Source organism: Myxocyprinus asiaticus, chromosome 33 (genome assembly GCF_019703515.2).
Source record: "Myxocyprinus asiaticus isolate MX2 ecotype Aquarium Trade chromosome 33, UBuf_Myxa_2, whole genome shotgun sequence".
Taxonomy (NCBI): domain Eukaryota; kingdom Metazoa; phylum Chordata; class Actinopteri; order Cypriniformes; family Catostomidae; genus Myxocyprinus; species Myxocyprinus asiaticus.
Window position 1 is genome coordinate 1,153,558 of NC_059376.1, and position 19,140 is coordinate 1,172,697.

Genomic DNA, 19,140 nt, shown 5'->3' on the forward strand with positions numbered 1-19,140 from the left:
TCAGAGGTCGGGTCTGGGCAGTAAAAGGTGCCCGCTATGACTTCGTGAGCTCCTCATGCACCTCCGGGAAGAAAGGTACCGGGCCGCGGCCGTGAGCAGCGCTCCGTGCCCAGGAACCAATCAACAAGATGCGAGGGTTCAGGGCGGGGCAGAGGGGTCCACTCCAGCCCGACGCTCGCAGCTACCCGGGCAAGCATGGCCGTCATCTCCGCATAGGCCTGAACCGATGCTGCAATCGAGAGCTTTTCCACTTCGTAAGCCCCGAATGAGATCGCGAACTTGCCCTGAGAGGAGCCGGCGAGTCTAGAACTCGACTGGGGCAAACAAGCGTGCTGGAGAATGGGAGGTCCGTGGGGGGGTTACCCAGCGGAGTGGCTCCCATTGGAATCCCCAAATCGCTCCTAGTGCTAACCGACGCGGTCTCAAACCCGTAGGTAGAAGGACCGCGGCGGGGAGCCGCTGGAGTGGCTTTCCCTCTGAGGAAGGAAAGCCGCGACAGCAACGTTGCCATGGTCATGTTCTCGCAGTAAGAACATCACCCGTCCACAAACGCCGTCTCTGCGTGGGCAGAAAGCAATGCAACCAGGAATTATACACAAACGAAAACCCCCTCACGGAGAGCATCTTTAAAAAGATGCTCTCCGTGAGTGCCACTCTTTTAGAAGGGAAATATACTCTTTTAGAGGAAGAATATACTCTTTTAGTCTGCTGAAGTGCCCAGGGGCATTCTCTGCACTCCACCAGTGCAAGAGGGGGAGAACCTGCTGTAATTTGCCGTAAATCCAACAGCTTTTGTAGAGGTGAATGGATTGGCGGAGGAATTCAGCTCACTGAAATACAACCGCTCGGCTCCGAAGAGAAAATCTGAGTGAGTGGTTGCGAGCCAGCTCTTTTTATACCCGTATGTCCAGGGGAGTGGCATGCAAATTCCACTCGCCAATTCCCGTTGGCCTTTTCTCAAAGATAAGAGGTGTTTGGGGCTCCCAAGGGTGACCCCTAGTGTCACCTCATCGACACAACGTCGAGTGAGTGACAGATAGGGAACTTATGTGACCCATTTGAATTCTACATTAGAGTTTTCTATTTTAAAGCGCTATGGAGCAATTCAACCAACTGAAACGGCTACAGCACATTCAGACATTCTGAACAGCACTGACGAGGGAAAGAGAAACACCTGGACCAGCATCAATAACAAGACCTTTCACATCTACACATCAACACACCCTTACTAACATTTACCACAGTAAACTTTAATAGATTTTTTCATTACAACTGTGGACGTTGTATTAAAGTTACGTTTTTAAATGTGTTTAGGCTATTATTTTTAACAAATAAATCTTATTTTTAAGAAAGGCTAACTACCTAACTTACCACTGTAATAAGGAGCCTTCCATGGACTTTCTTGTGATTGTGTCATTACAAATGAAACTGTTAAACAATGAAAGAACTAAAATGATTTGGGACGGTGCTTCTATAGTAAATATGTTTGTTTACTATAGAAGCATCATCCCAATTCAGTTTAGTTCTTTCATTGTTTAACAGTTTTCATTTGCAAATCAGTAAAGTGCTTTACTCGTGAATATTATAACTAGCCCTATAGAAATAAGGTGTTAAGTTTGATTTCCCGCTGCACCTTGAAGTACAAAAACTCTGTTGAATTCAAAGGTTTCTAGATGCTCAAGATGAAATGCAACTTCATATCTCGAATATTAATTGCAATTAGGTAAAAAAAAAACAAAAAAAAAAACTGCACGTGCACATCAGCCACCACCGAAGACCATTTTTGACACAGGAAAAAACATTGAGAAGCATTTTTAATGTGCAGCACATTTTTAACTATTTCTAAATTAGTTATTAGTAATTGGTTACAATTACATTAGAACAAAATGACATCAACTTTAGTTTTATCTTTTGTATTCTTGTTTACAGAGACAATAAATAGCTTTTTGTATGACTATGCAACAATTACAACTAATTTTACTATGAAAGGTTAAAAAAAAATGTGATTAGTAAAGGGAGCTTGATTGAATAAGTTTGGGAACCACTGTCCTACCTGATCTTTTCCATGCAAGAAAGTGGATAATTTATACTGCCAAGTTCCAAAAAACGACAAAAAAGCAGTGTAAAAGTATCATAAAAGTAGTGAATATGACTTGTGCACTATTTTTCAAGTCTTCTAAAGCCACACAATAGCTTTTTGTGTGAAACACTCCGAAATATAAAGGTGCACTCAATGATTATTTTATTCATTTATTTTGCTAAATTTGCCAAACAAGAAAGGAATAGTAACAGTAGAAAAGTAAAATGTTTGTTATTGTCATGGTCACTTTTGTTCAAATTTCAGCCTGTTTCTCAACAAAAGCAATTATATGGCTCCAGAAGACTTGGAATATAGCACATGAGTTGTATGGACTACTTTTTTGGTGCTTTTTAGAGCTTGGGAATACAAGTCACCATTTACTTCTAAATGAATGGAAAACAGTGGTTTGGACATTCTGCAAAATATCTCCATTTGTGTTCCACAGAGAAAAAAAGGTTTTGGAACGACGTGAGGGTGAACTATTTCTTTAAGCCTCTTGTCTTGACCTTACATATGCTTTCATGAGTTGATCAATGAATATCGTTGATCGCCTTGATGTAATTCCCAGTGGTTAAATATAATCTCACTAATCTCACAGATTGCTGGGATCAAGGGTCTCTCAAAGCCGCTTCATTTCATCCGCTCGTTTATTACACCTCAAAGGCATAATACATTTATCTGAAAATGAATTTACAGAATGGAGATGATATTGATGTATATTATTCATGTATATATGTGTGTGTCTTTGACAGTTCAATAATATGGTGCTGTATTGTGTGCCAAAGCTGAGGCTGATGGGACAGAAATTTAGCGTCAGAGAGCGAATCGACATCGCAGGGATGGAGGTATGACTTCAGCCATATGTGTGCATGTTGGTGTGTGAATTTATGTACGTGTTATAATGTGTTCAAATTCTCTCAATGGTTAAAGGTTCAGGAGAACGTCAAGCAGAATGCCCCTCACACTTTCACCATCATCGGCAAACAGCGATCTCTGGAGCTACAGGCCAGGTGAACATAACCATAAATGCTACAGCAGACAGTAAACTGCCATATGTCTATAAAACACACTATACATGATACAGTATGTTTATAGATTGCATAAGAATTGTTCCAATGGAGACACTCTGAATGTGTTTTTCTTTCTTTTTTCAGAACGGCTGAGGAGAAAGACAACTGGATTGAAGTGAGTTATTGTGTTTGCACAAACACACATTAGACAGTGGCTCCAAAAATGTATTTGAACACTCAAGCCATGCTTAAAAATGTCTGAGGGTCATTGCATTACATACCAAAATATCAAAGCGTCATCTGCAAACAAATGCTGCTAGAGCTTTTCTCAGAACCAACTTCTTGCAATGACTTTTAACCTCTTCAACTCTGCATACCAGCAGGTCCACAGATGGGACTAGAAGTTTACATTTAAAATGTAAAAGCCTCTGGATACATGAATATTCATATTTGGTACCATTTGAAAGTTTAGAATCTGAACTTTTGCATTTAGGTTACATAAAATAAGATAACACCTGAAAACCTCTGCGACATAAATAAGGCCTACCCTGTGGTAATGATGTAGAAATATGAATATGAATGTAACTTTTTTTTTTTTTAAAGTAGCAAGTACTTAAAAATTACTTCAAAACGCTTATATCAAATGAAAGCTTTTATTCTCTGGATTTTTTATTTTGTTTCCATAACACCACATTTTGAAGGATTATCAAAATAATCACAAAGTGAAATATGATCTCTGTAAAACAACAAAGACAAACGTCTCATGTCTGCTCTGATCACTGCTTCTGTAAGTCTCAATGAGCCACATACTCTATATCAGCTCTTTCTTTGGGTTGTTTTCTACAAAAAGAGACATTTTCTACTTGTCTGTGAGCTTGCTTGGGTGAACAATCCAATGTTATGTCTCAGATGTCCAGAACAAAATATGCAGTCCAGCAGAAACGCATGATAAACAAATCATCAGCAATATATTTTCTCCACTATCAAAGATGAAGTAATATTGTGAGGATCTCAGCTTTCCAACGACACCTAGATTAAGCTTGTAGTCCACTCAGAGGCCGAGATCTTTGACGAAACAGTGGGGAAAGTGTGTGTGATCACAAAATAGATTGAATGTCTGTGAACAGAATGAATTAACACTTTTAACAGGGACACAGAGCAAACAGAGCCTGAATCACAGGCTCTCAAAGACAAAAAAATATATATGTTCATCGTAAGATTGGAAACATTGAAATTTGGGGGGTTTCTGTAAAATGTTCCAAAATTCTGCAATTAGTCTACTTCATGTGTGTGTAATGAGCTTTGAATGACCACAAAGTGTCACAATATGTTTCGTCTTCATTTTCAACACTCGAGTTTTAACATTTCAAACCTCACAAACTTTTTTTTTTGTCAAATGTTTTGCTTGACATGTGTGCTTGTCTAAATTTCTTGAAAATAAATGACACTCACTTTGATATTTTGAAATTCATTTTGTGGTTACTGTATTCATGTTACATGTCACTTCAAGAGAAGACAGGTAGGAGGACAGATAGACACAGGACCTTGGTATTTGTGGTCATTTTTGACCGGAAGGGTCAGATGTGTAACCCTTTTTTTATGATGATAATGATACCATGTTTTCTTCCCTGAAGTAAGAACAATAAAATTATGCATTTCTTTTGGGAATTTATGCTATTGTTATCTTATTTACATTTCTAAATGTTACCATTAATTTGCGTAAGCAAATAAAAAAATGTAGCGAATTTATTTGTAAGTAATCAATTAATTTGTTTACGAATCTTGGCCGCATTCGACCACCAATATATGTTGGAAATTTGGTAGTTTAAATGTACACGGGATGGGTTAAAGTGCCCGCGTACCCCCACCATTATATGTAGGGAAACAGTATGTGTGAGTTAGGAATTAAATTAAACTGTCCCTATTCTACATTATTTGTAATAAATTTATAATGGAATTAGTCACGTTCAACAACCATTATAAATTAGATAAATGACAAATAACTAGATTATTTGTTTTTATAAACATCGTCATACAACGTCTTGTTGTATCCGCTCACAATTTCTATTGTAAGGAATTAGCTTTAATAAGGGAATTATGATTAATTCTCTTACTGGAGTAATATTATTCTCATGGCTTATTGAAAATAATATTACACATATTTAGGTTCAGCTTTTAAGCGAAATCTTTTAAAAACAGGGATGAGATTATTTATCAAAATATACCACAGTCAAATTATCTTTGAATACAGACAAATTTATTGCTATTCTAAACAAACTAATCTAACACATAAAACATGAAACAGGTTGGTGAGTAGTGACAGAATGATCAATAGAGTGAAAATGAACCTTATGGAGTCTGGTGACAATGCCTTAAGAACAATTTATCCTTCTTTGAGTCTACATCGATTTGCAATTGGATTACCCAAAGTATTTAATTAAAACACCAGCATTTTGAGCAAAAGTCTGGAGATGTAATTGCATGTCGTTGCGTTTCCTTGCGTTGCGTTCTTTGTGTTGCTTGGTTCTTTGGCTCTTTGTAGATAGTTCGTTCCGTCAATGTTTTGGACTTCTGTTATGATCGGATAGTTATTGTCTGGATGAAGCGAGGCCTTCTGCAAGAAGGACTCGTGACTCCCGTTGGATGTCTGAACCATAGAGCAGAGAGTGAGAGGCTTCCTCGGGACTTTTGTGTCCCGAGTTTTCCTTGGACTCTACATGGCATGGAGGATTAGGAAGAAGTAAGAGAGCCGAAGAGAGGAGACCAAGCGACGGTTCCAAGAGAGGATTCCAAGAGAGCAGAAGCACGTTCTTCCTGTTTTGGAAACATTTGAACTGAAATTGGCCGCACCCCAAAATGTGTCCTGAGCCAATCAGAAATGACTTTTCAGAGTCACATGGTCAACTGCTCTGTCCTTATCAGAGTTGATTTACGATTCTTTGGGTGCAAAATTTTCACTCAAAAATAGTGAATGTTTAATCATGAACTTTTATATCTTGAAAGCATTGCAAGAGACAAGACATGACATACTAAATGTGACATACTTTCATAAATATTACACATGTAAGTAACAAAACATGAAAATCCCTGATTACCAATCATACTGGTTAATTTATTGGTTTTACAATATGGATAATACATTACACGTTATGAGAAACCTGATTGTCGGGACATTTTAACAGGTGAAGCCTTGAATAGTACAAGATTTAAAGATTATAATCATCGATTTGTTAGTTAGAAGTGATTACAAATCACTACACATTTTAAAAGGTATATCGGCTATAATCATTAATTTGTCAGTTATAAAAGTAATCACAGGTCAAAGTAATTTTCAGAATTATCTAGCAAGGCTAGGTATTGTGTACATTGTGGATCTAAATGCATTCTATACATTTTACAGAGTTGACTCAATGAAAGTAGAACGTTCATGGATTCCTTCACGAGACTCCGTTTCCTGATATGGCCGCAGATTTATGCATTTAAGGTCACAAGGTCTTACTTGGCCATTTGGTCTTACAGAGGGTTTAAGTTTGTGGAACAAAGAAGGTTCGTCCATATGGGTTAGCTCTGTCATTACAAACCCTAGTTTGAAATTAAGCAGGAATGGTAGAGACGGTCTCCTTCAGCAATTTATGCGCCATGGATTCGTTTTTATGACATTCTAATGGCTTGGTGGGGGCTTTCTCTGATCTGTGGAATTTGGTGTTGTGTTCATTTGATGGCTTCGTTCGTGGATAATCCTACAAAAATTTGGAACCAACACTTCAATAAGTTGAAACATCAGGAAAATATGAGAATGTGACATAAATTGGAGGCAGATTGCTGCCATCTGGTGAACACAATATAAATAACATGATTTGAAAACCATGTCATGCCAGTAACAGCCAGTAGATTCTGTAGCTACCTACTGTGGCTTGTTGTAACTTAATTTTTGATGGCTTGTTGTAACCTAATTTTATATTTTATCACAAGATATGCATTTGGATATTTATTTAAACATTTGCAAACAATTATTTGTCAAAGTTTAGCATTTTAAAATTGATTTGAAGTGTCAGTTTTTGCAGTTAATGTCATTATGCTTGCAATCAAACCTGACCGTGGTGTTACAAAGAGAAGACACAGAATAAGCATTTTTCTAACAATTATTTATTTAAAACATAAAAATTGAATAACTCAAAGTAAATGTATAATAATGTCAAGAAAATTAACATCAAGAAACAGAAATGTGTCAAGATAGCTGTCATCAGCTGGAAAACAACAGATGACTTGGAATGACAACAATGACCAAAAAATGGCTGTAGAGTTCCACTTATTGATGCCCTGGTTCTGTGTGTGTGTGTGTGTGTTCTGCATTGTGAGTGTTATCGTCTCACCCCTTCATTTCTGAGTGTGTGTGTTTAGCATTGTGACTGTTTTTTTTTTGGCTGATTTATTGATTGTATTTGATAGATAAAGAAAAAAATGTAAAAAAAAATTTTTGTTTGTTTGTTTTTTTGGTCTTTCCCATTCATTTTCAATGGTCGGTCAATTTTGACCGTGAATACCAAAGGTGTCGCTTTTTTTAATGACCACTTAGACATCGAATTATGCCCGATTTCTTTTTTGTATGTTTAGATGGAAAATGGAGGAAAAGTCACCAAGTCTTGCACTGCTCAGATAAAGGAAACCATTTTTATTAAAGAGGAAAATTGATTTAGGTCCAAAATGACCGAATACCATAGGAGGGTTAAGGTTCTGTACATACTTCTGGCCTTTTCAGCAGAGATACGAAGTCAATCAGCATTGTTTGACATAGTTATAGCTTGAATTGTAGTGAAATATCTTTATTACTGGTTGTATTGTCAGATTCGCAGTGTTAGTTCACCTCTCTCTCTTGTGTGTTTGTAGGTGATTTTGGCCACTATTGAGAAGCACAAGCAGAATAGTGAGACGTTTAAAACGTTCAACAGCTCTGTCTGCCGTGATGAAGAACATGCAACTGACACACCAGTAATACATCAGTCATTACTCACTCCATACATTTTCACTGTTACAAACTATAAAAGTCATGTTCACAACAATGATTCATATTTCAACAAAATCGAAAGAAAACAAAGAAATTATATTTTGCATTAAAGGACGATTAAGTTGCATTGTGACATTATTTTCATGGATATTAAGCACATTTTATCCCCACTCTCATGACTGTAATGCATCTGGCTGTTTTATATAGATTTTTATTTTTGTTATTTTTTTATTTTTTGTCATTCTCAGTATTTCCAATATTCTCATTAGGTTCTCATTACTGTAATAGTATTTTATTCCTGTATTCCACTACAAAATACTGTAATGCAATATTTTTTATTTACATAGGTATACATAAAGGCAGTAGAACAAACACTACCATGATGTACAAACACTTTAGAATTTAAATAATATATTATTGTTTTCTGCACATTCCAGTAATAAGATTTGGGTGTGAAAATGTCAAAAAACATTAAAACAATTTGTCACAATGTAAAAAAAAAGAAATGATATTTCTTTTAGGGCTGACAATTGATTAAAAGTTTTAATCAAATTAATTACATGATGCTCCGACTAATTAATCAAATTAATGGCAATTCATAGCAAGGGCCCCCAAATAAAGATATTAAAATTAAATAAAAATTATTATAAATATCATATATAATAAATATTATAATGCAGATTCATTATAATATTCAAATACATTCAAATACAAATTCAGATGCATTACATCATGTACTGTACATATATTGTAGCAGCAGACAAGTTAAACACTAAAGTGTCATAAAACAAAAAGTGTCTTTAAAAGTCAAAATACTGTTTGTTTTATTTCCATATCATTGAACATAAAACTATTATTGACCTACTTCCCTCTGCTCGATTTTTAATTGTTGGTCTTTGTACTCGTGCGTCAGACGGACGTGTTTGGAGCGTCTCACTAGTTTTCAGCATCTCTAGTCATAAGTGCTGTGTTTTTAGGACGCTGTGTCAAGTTAAACGTAGTTTAAAACGTTGAAAAACATGTCTGGAGATGGGAGACTGTGCTGCTCTCCTAAGTTTTCTGTACAGCTGGAGTCACGCTGACTGCCCCCTACTGACACAGATTCACTAAAACATCAAGGTGCGACATCAAACTTGAATTGCTCCGATGCTAAGATGTTGATGATTAATTACGTTTATTTTTTAATGCACTATTTATCACATAATTAATCACACTAAATGAATATGTTAAATCGACATTAACATTGCACAGCGAATCCATGCGACTAAAACTCATTGTCAGTGACTGATGACTTTGTTGTATGTAACAGACTGTGATGTTTAATGGACAGTGTCAAACTCACGTGTCAATTCATCTTCTGAACACAGAGTCCAGCGATCAACACAAACACATGTGAGATGGACGGAGCCCAGCATGAGCGGGTGAGACACACACACACACACACACACACACACAGAAGATCTTCATGTGAGGTAGATGTCACTGTGTTAACCTGTGTGTGTGTGTGTGTGTTGTGTAGAAGAGTTCAAAGAAGAGAGAGAAGGAGAGAGAAACATGTAAAGGCTGCAGTGAGACCTTCCATTTCACCAAACGCAAACACCACTGCAAGAACTGCAGCGCGGTATGTGTGTCTGTTCCTGAGTGTTCTTATACTGTATTCTGACTATATACTGACAGATAGCTTCAGTAACTTTTTGATACTTAAAGGGGAAGTGTGTCATTTTTGCTCCACTAGGATCCCCAAGTGGAATTGTAAAAATAATAACCTTAGTGTGATTAAATCACTTACTAGCTTTGTCTGTGTAAAGTTCTCCAGTATTTTATCTTCGTTGTCATGATGACATAATGCCAATAAACCATATGGCTGTAAATCCTGGGAACTTTCACACAATGTAGAGGGTACAAAAAATGTTTTCATCATTATCTCCTGTTTTTAAACAAGCCGTCATTTTGTCCTCATGATCAGACATACAGAGAAGACGTATGCATCTAACAAACAGCTGCTGCATGTTTGGAGCTCGAGTAGCAGAACTGCAGCCAACAAACATGGTCGTGCCGGTCCGATTATCGACTGCGGTCCGTTCTGACAAGCGATTCTGATCTCACCACGATGTTTAGTTTAAAAGTCCGCTCTTATATTTGTTTCACAGATGCTGTTGACTTCAGCACTTAAAGGGGAACCACTGACACGCCCACATGTATTTTTAATTCTCCGCTGTAATGTAAGTTAATGCATGAGGAAGCGCTGTGATTGGATGGAAGCGCTCCTTCTCATGAATAATGTGGAGAAACGCTCAGAATCTACTGACGTACATGTGTACTGTCCAACCAATCATAACTCAGAGTCATATCTCATGACGTACATTAAATAGGAAGCAACAATTTGAACTGGGAAAAAATGATTTTATCAACAAGTTTCTGTCTGTGAAGTGTTTGACTTGTGTGCTGTTGTTTGTTGTGTTGTCTGTAGGCCATCTGTGGGAAGTGTTCAAAGCTGTCAGAGAGCAAGAACTGCCGCATGTGTAAAAAGTGTTTTGAAGTCCTGCAGGCAGCTGAAGGGACAGCAGGAGGCAGCATTGAATCCAAGAAAAGAATTGAGGTAACACCACCCTCACACACTTACTCTGATGTAACCATACTGTTTCCTGTGAGGCACAAACAGATCTTCCTCCAGCAGGCACTTATCAGCCTGAAAAGCCAAATCCTCCATTCAGCTGCATTCACTGCTTTATTTCCGTCTTATTGGAGACATTTGTACTATAGAAAGTGTACCTGTTGAAATCTGTAAATGGAACTACATTGTGATAGTTCACAAAGTTTTATTCCGAAGCTAAATGTATATTCTGCAATGCAAATAAAATGAACTGCACAACTGTATATATTACAAACATTACAGTGTTTGTAAATGTTTAGGGTCACAGAGTCAGTGCACTCACACAGGATAAGTCCCATTGTGCATTCATTTGGATTGTAAACATCTCTCACCACACAACCATTGATTCAAAATATAAGTTTCTCATGAAATGTCATGAGAACATGTGGTTTAATCACCAAAACACAACATAATGATATCTTTTCAGTTTAGTCGTTTTAACTACCAGTGAATCCAATAACAAACAATGCAAGATACATGTTTCAAACCACCCTTAGAAGTGCTGAAAGTAATATGCTACAGTACTGTAAAAGACAGATTACACAGTTTTCACATTAGGCAATACACTTACATTACCCAAATTTATAGAATCTATTATTTCCATAATATCTATCCTATGTGTAATCAAGTTATGATCAATGAAGACATCCTCTACAATCATTTGGGCAAATTGTGTTTTTCAGATATAATAGGTATCATAGGTATACTCTCTATAATCAAAGGTACACAGTTAAATAAAACAAATTAACTAAATGAAAACAAAACATTTAGCACACATTACATTAATTTGGATCAAGCCTGTCTTGAGCATTTGGCCATAGATTCTCATCCATTTCACAATTAATGTCATCATTGTTCATGCATCTTGGGAAAAACCTTTTGGCATGGCGAATCCATGCTTGACACTGGTCTACACTGATGTCATCACATGCCTCATCCATGGCCTGAAGGAGGGTGGTGCGCTCAAGGGGTTGGCGATCATAGACCTTCCACCTCCATGCTGAAAAAGATTCCTCAATAGGGTTGAGGAAAGGAGAGTATGGGGGCAGGTAGAGGGTCATGAATCGGGGATGGGCCTGAAACCATGCTTGAACCACCTCTGCATGGTGGAACCTGACATTGTCCCACACAATTACATAGGGGACCCCTTCACTTTGACAGGCTGGCTCAATTACGTTGAGAAACTCAATGAGATGTGCAGCGTTGTAGGAGCCAAGTAATGGCCTACATCCTACCACACCATCTTCAGAGATATAGCTGCGCACATGGAGATGTTTCCTCCACATTGTCCAGGCACTTGGACAGTGGCCCGTTGGCCGATGAGGTTCTGTCCACGGCGACGAGTTTTGGCCAGGTTAAAGCCCGCTTCATCAAAAATGTACTTGTGATGGTTCACATCAGCATCAAGCACCATCACCCTCTAAAAAATATATTTTGGTTAGTTCTTTTTACAGTGTAGTTCCAATATACATTGGAAGTAGGCAATGCATTAAATAGTAACAGTAATACAGTATAAAGTGCTGTACCTGAACATAATTGTTTCACCTGGTCATTGTTTCTCTCAAAAGGCACCAGGTAAATGTGTTTCATTGATACCTGGTGCCTCTTCAAAAGGCAGGCTACTGTTGGTAGGCTGATGAATGCCACATTGGCAAAGGTGTCATTGTTCTCCTCAATTGCCTGTTTTATTTCCGACAGCCATATATCATTCCTGGCCCTCACCATTTCCACCACTGCCCACTCCTGCTGGTCGGTCAGCACACAGCCACCACTATGGGGTTTTCTGTCAATTCTAAGCATAGAACAGAGTATACTGTCAATAGATCATACTGTAAGAATACTGTAACATATTTTATGAATTTAAATGCATTACAGTTTATTGTAAATGTAATGGTAAAGCATAGTATATATCCTCCAGACTTACCAGTTTTCTTGGCACAAAGTTCAGATGATAGAATTGACGGTAGATCTTTTTAGATTTGGATTAACTAATCTGGCAGCCTCTGCCATAGTAATGCCTCGGTTCACCACATGATCAACGATGATGGCCCAGACTTCATTAGATACACCAGTTCTGCCTCCCTCTCTCTGATGACCAGCCCTTCGATGGGCCCCATGCCCACCTCTCTGACCTCTCTGTTGGTGCCCATGCCCACCTCTCTGACGGATCCCTTGACCACGAGCTCTTCCTATTTCTTGCTGTCTATCCTGCTCCATATTGAAAGAAATTGCCAGTGTTTACACCTAAACCCCACCCCCTTTTTTATTTTATTTTATTTTTTTTTACAGTATATGGTGACCAATTGTGGTTACCACTATGTGATATCAGTTAGCAATAACCAGTATTCATTATGTGTGGTTACATGTAATTTAGATGTTCATACAAACACACATTTTATCTGTGTAGTTCTCAAAATCCATATACTGTATATAGCTGACAAACCAATTTAAAATCTATAGGTTTACCAAACGGTTCAGTGATTAACCATTAAGAGCAGTTGGATTAAGTGTTGGTCAAATGTATTTACGCAAACCAGAAGAGAAGCATATCAAAAGTATTGTGAGCATTGCATTGTGAAAGACAATTACTTCATATGAAAGGTATTTCTTTGATGACACACTGATTAGGTGTGGTGAAAAAGTTACTGTGTAATTTTGTGTGTTGTACTTAGTCAACTGAACATGTGATTACATGTTTGAAAAAACAGCCTTTTTGATGATCTGCTTTGAGTTTTGTACTAACAGTTGTGAGGTTTTACCCCATACTTGTGATAATAGTACCAAAGCGATCAACAAAAACTGTAAACAATCAGAACATTGTAATGTAAATATTGTAAAAAAATTTGTGTCAGACTGATATTTCAGCTAGACATCAGCCAATCAACGTGTTCCCCTTTGTGTCTTAATCTACGGACAGCTTTGTCAATGGATAATAAACAATTTATAGTTTCGTTATGCAAGTAGAACAATGACTTAAGTATTTATATCTGAATTTTGGTCAGTTGAATTCTATGTGAATTAAAGATTTTTGATTTCGATTTTTTTAAATGGTATGTTTCTTGTTTTACATTTTTTTTGAAGTAGAATTAGCTGTAAATATTCCAATTTACAATTACAGCTTCAAATTTTCTAGCTTATGAAGGAATTCGGAACTTCAAATACAAATCTCTCAATTTCAGATCTCAGAAATTCAGATTTTAAACAAACAAGGTCAAAGGTCAAGCTTCTGTGTTTCACAGCGGAAAGTAGCGGTTATCAGAATTGGCCAATCACAGAACTAGCAGAATTCTCTCGCACGGGAATAGCAAGATTCAGATTTAGATACGTTGGTTATTGTTCTAGCTCCATATAAAATCAGCAATTGTGCATGTAAAATATGTAAAACATTACAGAAATGTGTGCTCAATATCTCATTTTCTGTCTTTAAATTGTATTGAATAGATTGTCTATTGGCTACAATACTCTATAGATATTGATATTGGCCACTGAAAAACCCAAAACGAGTAACCAGTTTAATCAGCATTTACAAACAGAAGTGTGTGTGTATGTGTGTGTGTTTCAGAAGCAGCAGTCAGTTGCACAGTCATCTCTACGTGCAGGTAAAGTTGAAGAGTTGGAGCAGGAGCTGGGCGGCCTTCACTAAAGCAGAACCTCTGGTGCTTTACCTTCAAACCCGCACACAGGTGTGTTTGTGTGTGTGTGTGTGCTTGCGTGCGTGCGTGCCTGCATGCATGTGTGTGTGTGTGTGTGTGACCTGGGAGATTAGGGTCAGGTAGATTTCAATGACCCTGTCCTGACCCCAGACAAACTATCTGCTGCCAGTGACACTTTTGATAATGTGTGGCCTGAGTCATGTGTGTCTGCGTAAGAAGCGTTCTGAGGGTGTGAAAGAATCCAGGTCAGTTTGAAATCAAGTGTGAACTGGATTTCTGACAGTGGACTCGCCTCTGTTAAAATTCTCATTGGTCATTAGATGTCAGAATGTGTTAGAGTAAAAATTAACATTTACACTTTATCTGAGAAAGTGAACCTGTCGATTTTAATGGGGATGGTATATTGCAAGAATTTAGAAGAAAAACCAGCATGGTCTCATGAAATTATCGTGAGCATTGCAACATTTTTGCAAAACTGAAATTACGTGCATCATTACACGTTTGGCTGCAGTTTTCAAGAGAAATGTCCAGCAGGGGGCGCCAAAACCGAGTGAAATGAGGTTGTAATCACACAAGGTTTTTAAGGTGAATTTTAGATGGATATTTTAATAAGTAAAACATACCTCCCTCACCTAAAACTTGACTCTAAACCTAACCAATAGTGTCAAAAAAGATAAATGAGAGTTTAACAAAACAGACATCCTTACCCTTAACCAACGCCTAACCCTAAACGATAGTGTTTTAAAATGCAAATTTGAAAAAAAAAAGAAAGAAAAGAAAACACACATGAACTGAAGCAATTATGTCATTTTGTGTCACTTCTATGCCATTTTCGTGTGACTTTGGCTGGACTCAAACCGCAGCTGTCGAGCCCAAAGTCCAACGCTCTATCAGGTGAGCTACTGCACAAGCTAAAGACCCAGGGATAAGTGTGTATATGTAGGTGGGTCTGTAATACAAGTGTTCAAATGTTTTGTTTTTCAAATCATGCTTTAAAGTAAAAGTGTTTTGATATCATAGCAGGGGGTGCGTAATAGAGTGAAAAATATGTTTTTATAAAATAAAAATGAGCATTGTACTCGTGATTTGTGTGACAGTGAATAAAACACAGAGTTGTAGTGCCTATTGTGTTCGTTTCACCAGGAAACTGCAGTCAGTTTGCAAAAATGTATATAGAGTAACGTTCATTCTAAGAGACCAGGTTGGGAAAAGAACAAGGGTTTGTGAAAGTGATACTGTCTGACTGCATCACATTCACAAACACTTGTGTTTTTCCTCTAAATCCTTGCAATGCAACATCCCTGTTAAAATCGACGGGTTCACTATCTCAGATGTAGTGTAAACTCTAGTGTGTATATATCCTAACAGTTTAGCTAAGTAATGTTCATTCTGTTTGTATTTACAGGTGAATCTCACTAGACAATTTACATTTTATACGTTTTCATGACCATTAAGCATATTCTCATAAAATAATGTAAAAAATTCCGAATCATTACAGTACTACACAAAAATATTGTTCTCATTATAAAATATATTCTTATAACTGCACTGCAAAAGAAATCTCATTACTCATTTTTATTAGATATTCACCCATAAACGCTCTTTATGCTAATGCTTATATGATTGTAAGGATTCAGTACTGTCTGATTTTCATCTCGTAGGACACTCAAGGCTGTGACATCACATCAGTGTCATCATCAGAGAATGAGGTCAAACATGAGTTCAGACTGATTTGTGACCTTTGACACCTTTTGCCGACAGGATGGCGTTCCTGTTACTATAGAGGGAGAAGCCACCAAGATTTCGATCAGCATAGGTGTGCACCGCAGGAGCCAATAAGATGCTTTCTCTCACCTTTTATACAGAACTCCTGTTACTTGAAATCACTTTATCCTTAGCACTTTTGTTCTTACTTTTATTATTTGCCTTCCGTCACATTCTCTTTATCACACAGTTCACAGGAGAAGAACTGTTTCTCAATGCACTGTTCCACAGAAGAGCGAGCAGCGGTTTGTATTATATTGGATGAATTTGTTGTGAATGTTTCTGGAATGTAATATGATGAATGTTAGATTATTATTATTTCCGTTTGTTTCCTTTCAGATGTGTTATTCGTTTATAAGTTAAAGCATTAATTTGATGTTTGCTCATGTACTGTCGGTTCAAACCTTCACACATCTACATTTTATTTAGTTTTTTCCTGCTGATTAATTAAAGATGAAAATCCTTCACACAGAACTGAAGCAGAGAATAAGCATATATACTAGTCGTGCCGCCAAATACAGAGCTGAATGTTAAGCAGATGATTATGGGTAAATGTCATGAAACCTGTCAAGAACATGTCTGGGTCACATTTCACACAAAAGTCATTTTTCGCATAAAGAAAATGAAGTCTTTATTAAGATGTTTTGCATTGTGACATTATTTTCATGAGAACTTAGCACATTTGTCCTCCCAATTCTCATTACTGTAATGCAAAAACATCTCATTTTTAGTACTATAATGTGAAAAAAAGTGAACAAAACTAACACAAATATCGTAATGGCCCTATAATTTATGATGGGGGGATGTGTCCTGCAGTTGATGCCGTCAAAAGTTTGTTATAATTTTTACCTATTAATGAGGATGCCCAACTGTATTTTTTGAATATTACACCATACAAAAGCAATTTTGCATATTAATGCTTAAGAGGAGGAACAATTTGCTGTTTTGTGACACATGAAGTGACGGTTTGAATGAGAGAACTGTGTTCTAGGTCAGAGCACAAGGGCAAATGAAGTGCCCCCATTTTCTTTGTCACTTTTCTTGTGGTCTTTCTCATTTTCACAAAACAGCAGCAGTATGCACCAGTATTGTGATCTCAACAGAAGTACTGTACGTCTGCTCACTTGATGGTCAATAAACCTAGTGTCTGCTCGCCCATAAATATTGTTTAAACACTTGCAACAGAACCAGTATTATTACAAGCATTTTATGTGTACAAAAGGTGTCCTATAAAATAAAAACTTTTATCTACAGGATTAAGTACAGCACTAAATGGGCATATTGCACAACATTGATTGTGGCGTTAGTTGTAAATCTCCTTCCACTTTTCATGCTACTGTGAGCAGTAGATCTCAATGTGGTTGCTTCACCAAAAGGAACTGATACATTTCTTACACAAGACACAAAATATTACTGCAAATATGAAATGTACTGTGTCAAAATTTCACTCAATTGGAAGTCAAAGTATCTAGCCAAAAACACAATTGAAAACTTCTTCTACACAGAGATTTACTCGTTAAAATAACTTTTACGCACATTTTTAATCAAATTAATTACTAGACATGTCAGTTAATTAATTGCAATTAATCACATCCATCATTATTTGCTGAAAAAGGCCCCCAAATAAAGATACTTCATGTAATTAATGCATAATAACTCAAATATTTATAAATATAATATGTAGAAGAGGGCTCTTCAACTACTTTCTTGTGGGGGCCAGATTATCCAGATGAAAACTTGGTGGGGGCCAAACTCTCTTCCATATTTAACTTAGCTAACACTTTCATTGCAAGTAACATGTTACTTACAAAACACCCTTAAAACTGTGCATTTATTCATATTAATAGTCACAGGGTATATTGAATTCTATTTTTTAAGGTCTGGCCATAAAATCCTTCATAAGATCTGGCTGAATAACAAACATGACTTATACTCTTAACTAAGAAATATTTTTTTATCAACTTTAATTTGAAAAACAAAAAACATAATAATAACTTTAACATTTTAGGTCTATTTTTTAACTGAGGAGAAACATTTAGACCCGCTAAAGCCCTCTCACAATATCAGCCCACATATGAAAACAATGGTCATATAAAAATGTCATGTTACTTAAGAATGCATTTCAATTACATTTTCTTTTTGGAAAAAATCAAAAAAGAGAGAGATAAAATGTCTATTCTTCCATTTTCTCTATAAAGTATCATCCTATTCAATGAGGAAAAATGAGTCCTGCAAATATTGTGAATTTTCCCACAATAGCCAGTGCAGGAGCCAGATTTTTGTGTAGGTAATCATTGGCAAAATAAGAACAAACTGAGTTGATGCTGTTCGTGATTGAGAGGGCTGACTCACAGCTGTATTTTTTATATTTGCAGGTTCAGTTTCACATTATCAATTTTTTCCAAGCCCTGCAGACCCTGAACAGATGAGACACGATCATTTGACACTTCAAGAAAAGTGAATAACAGCTAACTTTTCAGCGCATTTTCTTTGAATGTTCAGTTTTCATAATCAATTGCTTTTGTTGCCTAATGTGCATATGTGCTGACAACATTTCTGTAACAACCGCGGTGAACAGTTTTTACATCTGTAGATTTGAACGCATTCCACACAACCAAAACATTTTATATAAATACTTTTGATTGAAAAAGACGCTATAAAATGCTCACCTAAACGATGTGATCCATGTTTATCAAAGCAGTGTAACTAAACTATCGCAAAACTTAAATGCACACTCCGGTCCTCACAACTGATGATGGCTGAATGCTGTTGCCCACGGGCTGCCAGTTGACTAGCCCTGATGTAGGGCCTATAATAAATATACTGTGTATTACAGATTGAAATTCAGTTTGAAATAAATTGCATTATTGTGGCCATTGAATAAAGCACTGATCAGACAACACAAAAAGTGTCTTGTTTTATTCTCATCTCATTGAACAAGTCTACAATTGACAGCAATCTGTTTTGCATTGAGT

At 36.9% G+C, this 19,140-nt stretch overlaps 1 protein-coding gene across 3 annotated transcripts in view; it reads left to right on the forward strand.

The window, feature by feature from the left end:
* LOC127424016 (FYVE, RhoGEF and PH domain-containing protein 3-like) overlaps window positions 1-18,772 on the forward strand; it is a 68,867-nt gene extending 50,095 nt beyond the window's left edge. For 2 of the 3 annotated variants that reach the window (XM_051668780.1, XM_051668778.1), the window contains 9 exons: window positions 2,833-2,925; window positions 3,011-3,090; window positions 3,235-3,265; window positions 7,978-8,079; window positions 9,463-9,516; window positions 9,615-9,716; window positions 10,566-10,694; window positions 14,311-14,431; window positions 16,063-18,772. In XM_051668780.1, coding sequence (XP_051524740.1) covers window positions 2,833-2,925; window positions 3,011-3,090; window positions 3,235-3,265; window positions 7,978-8,079; window positions 9,463-9,516; window positions 9,615-9,716; window positions 10,566-10,694; window positions 14,311-14,391 — 672 coding nt within the window. In that variant the 3' untranslated portion in view covers window positions 14,392-14,431; window positions 16,063-18,772. The remainder of the gene's footprint in view (window positions 1-2,832; window positions 2,926-3,010; window positions 3,091-3,234; window positions 3,266-7,977; window positions 8,080-9,462; window positions 9,517-9,614; window positions 9,717-10,565; window positions 10,695-14,310; window positions 14,432-16,062) is intronic. The other variant, XM_051668781.1, reaches the window with a different exon arrangement.
* Window positions 18,773-19,140: the final 368 nt, after the last annotated feature.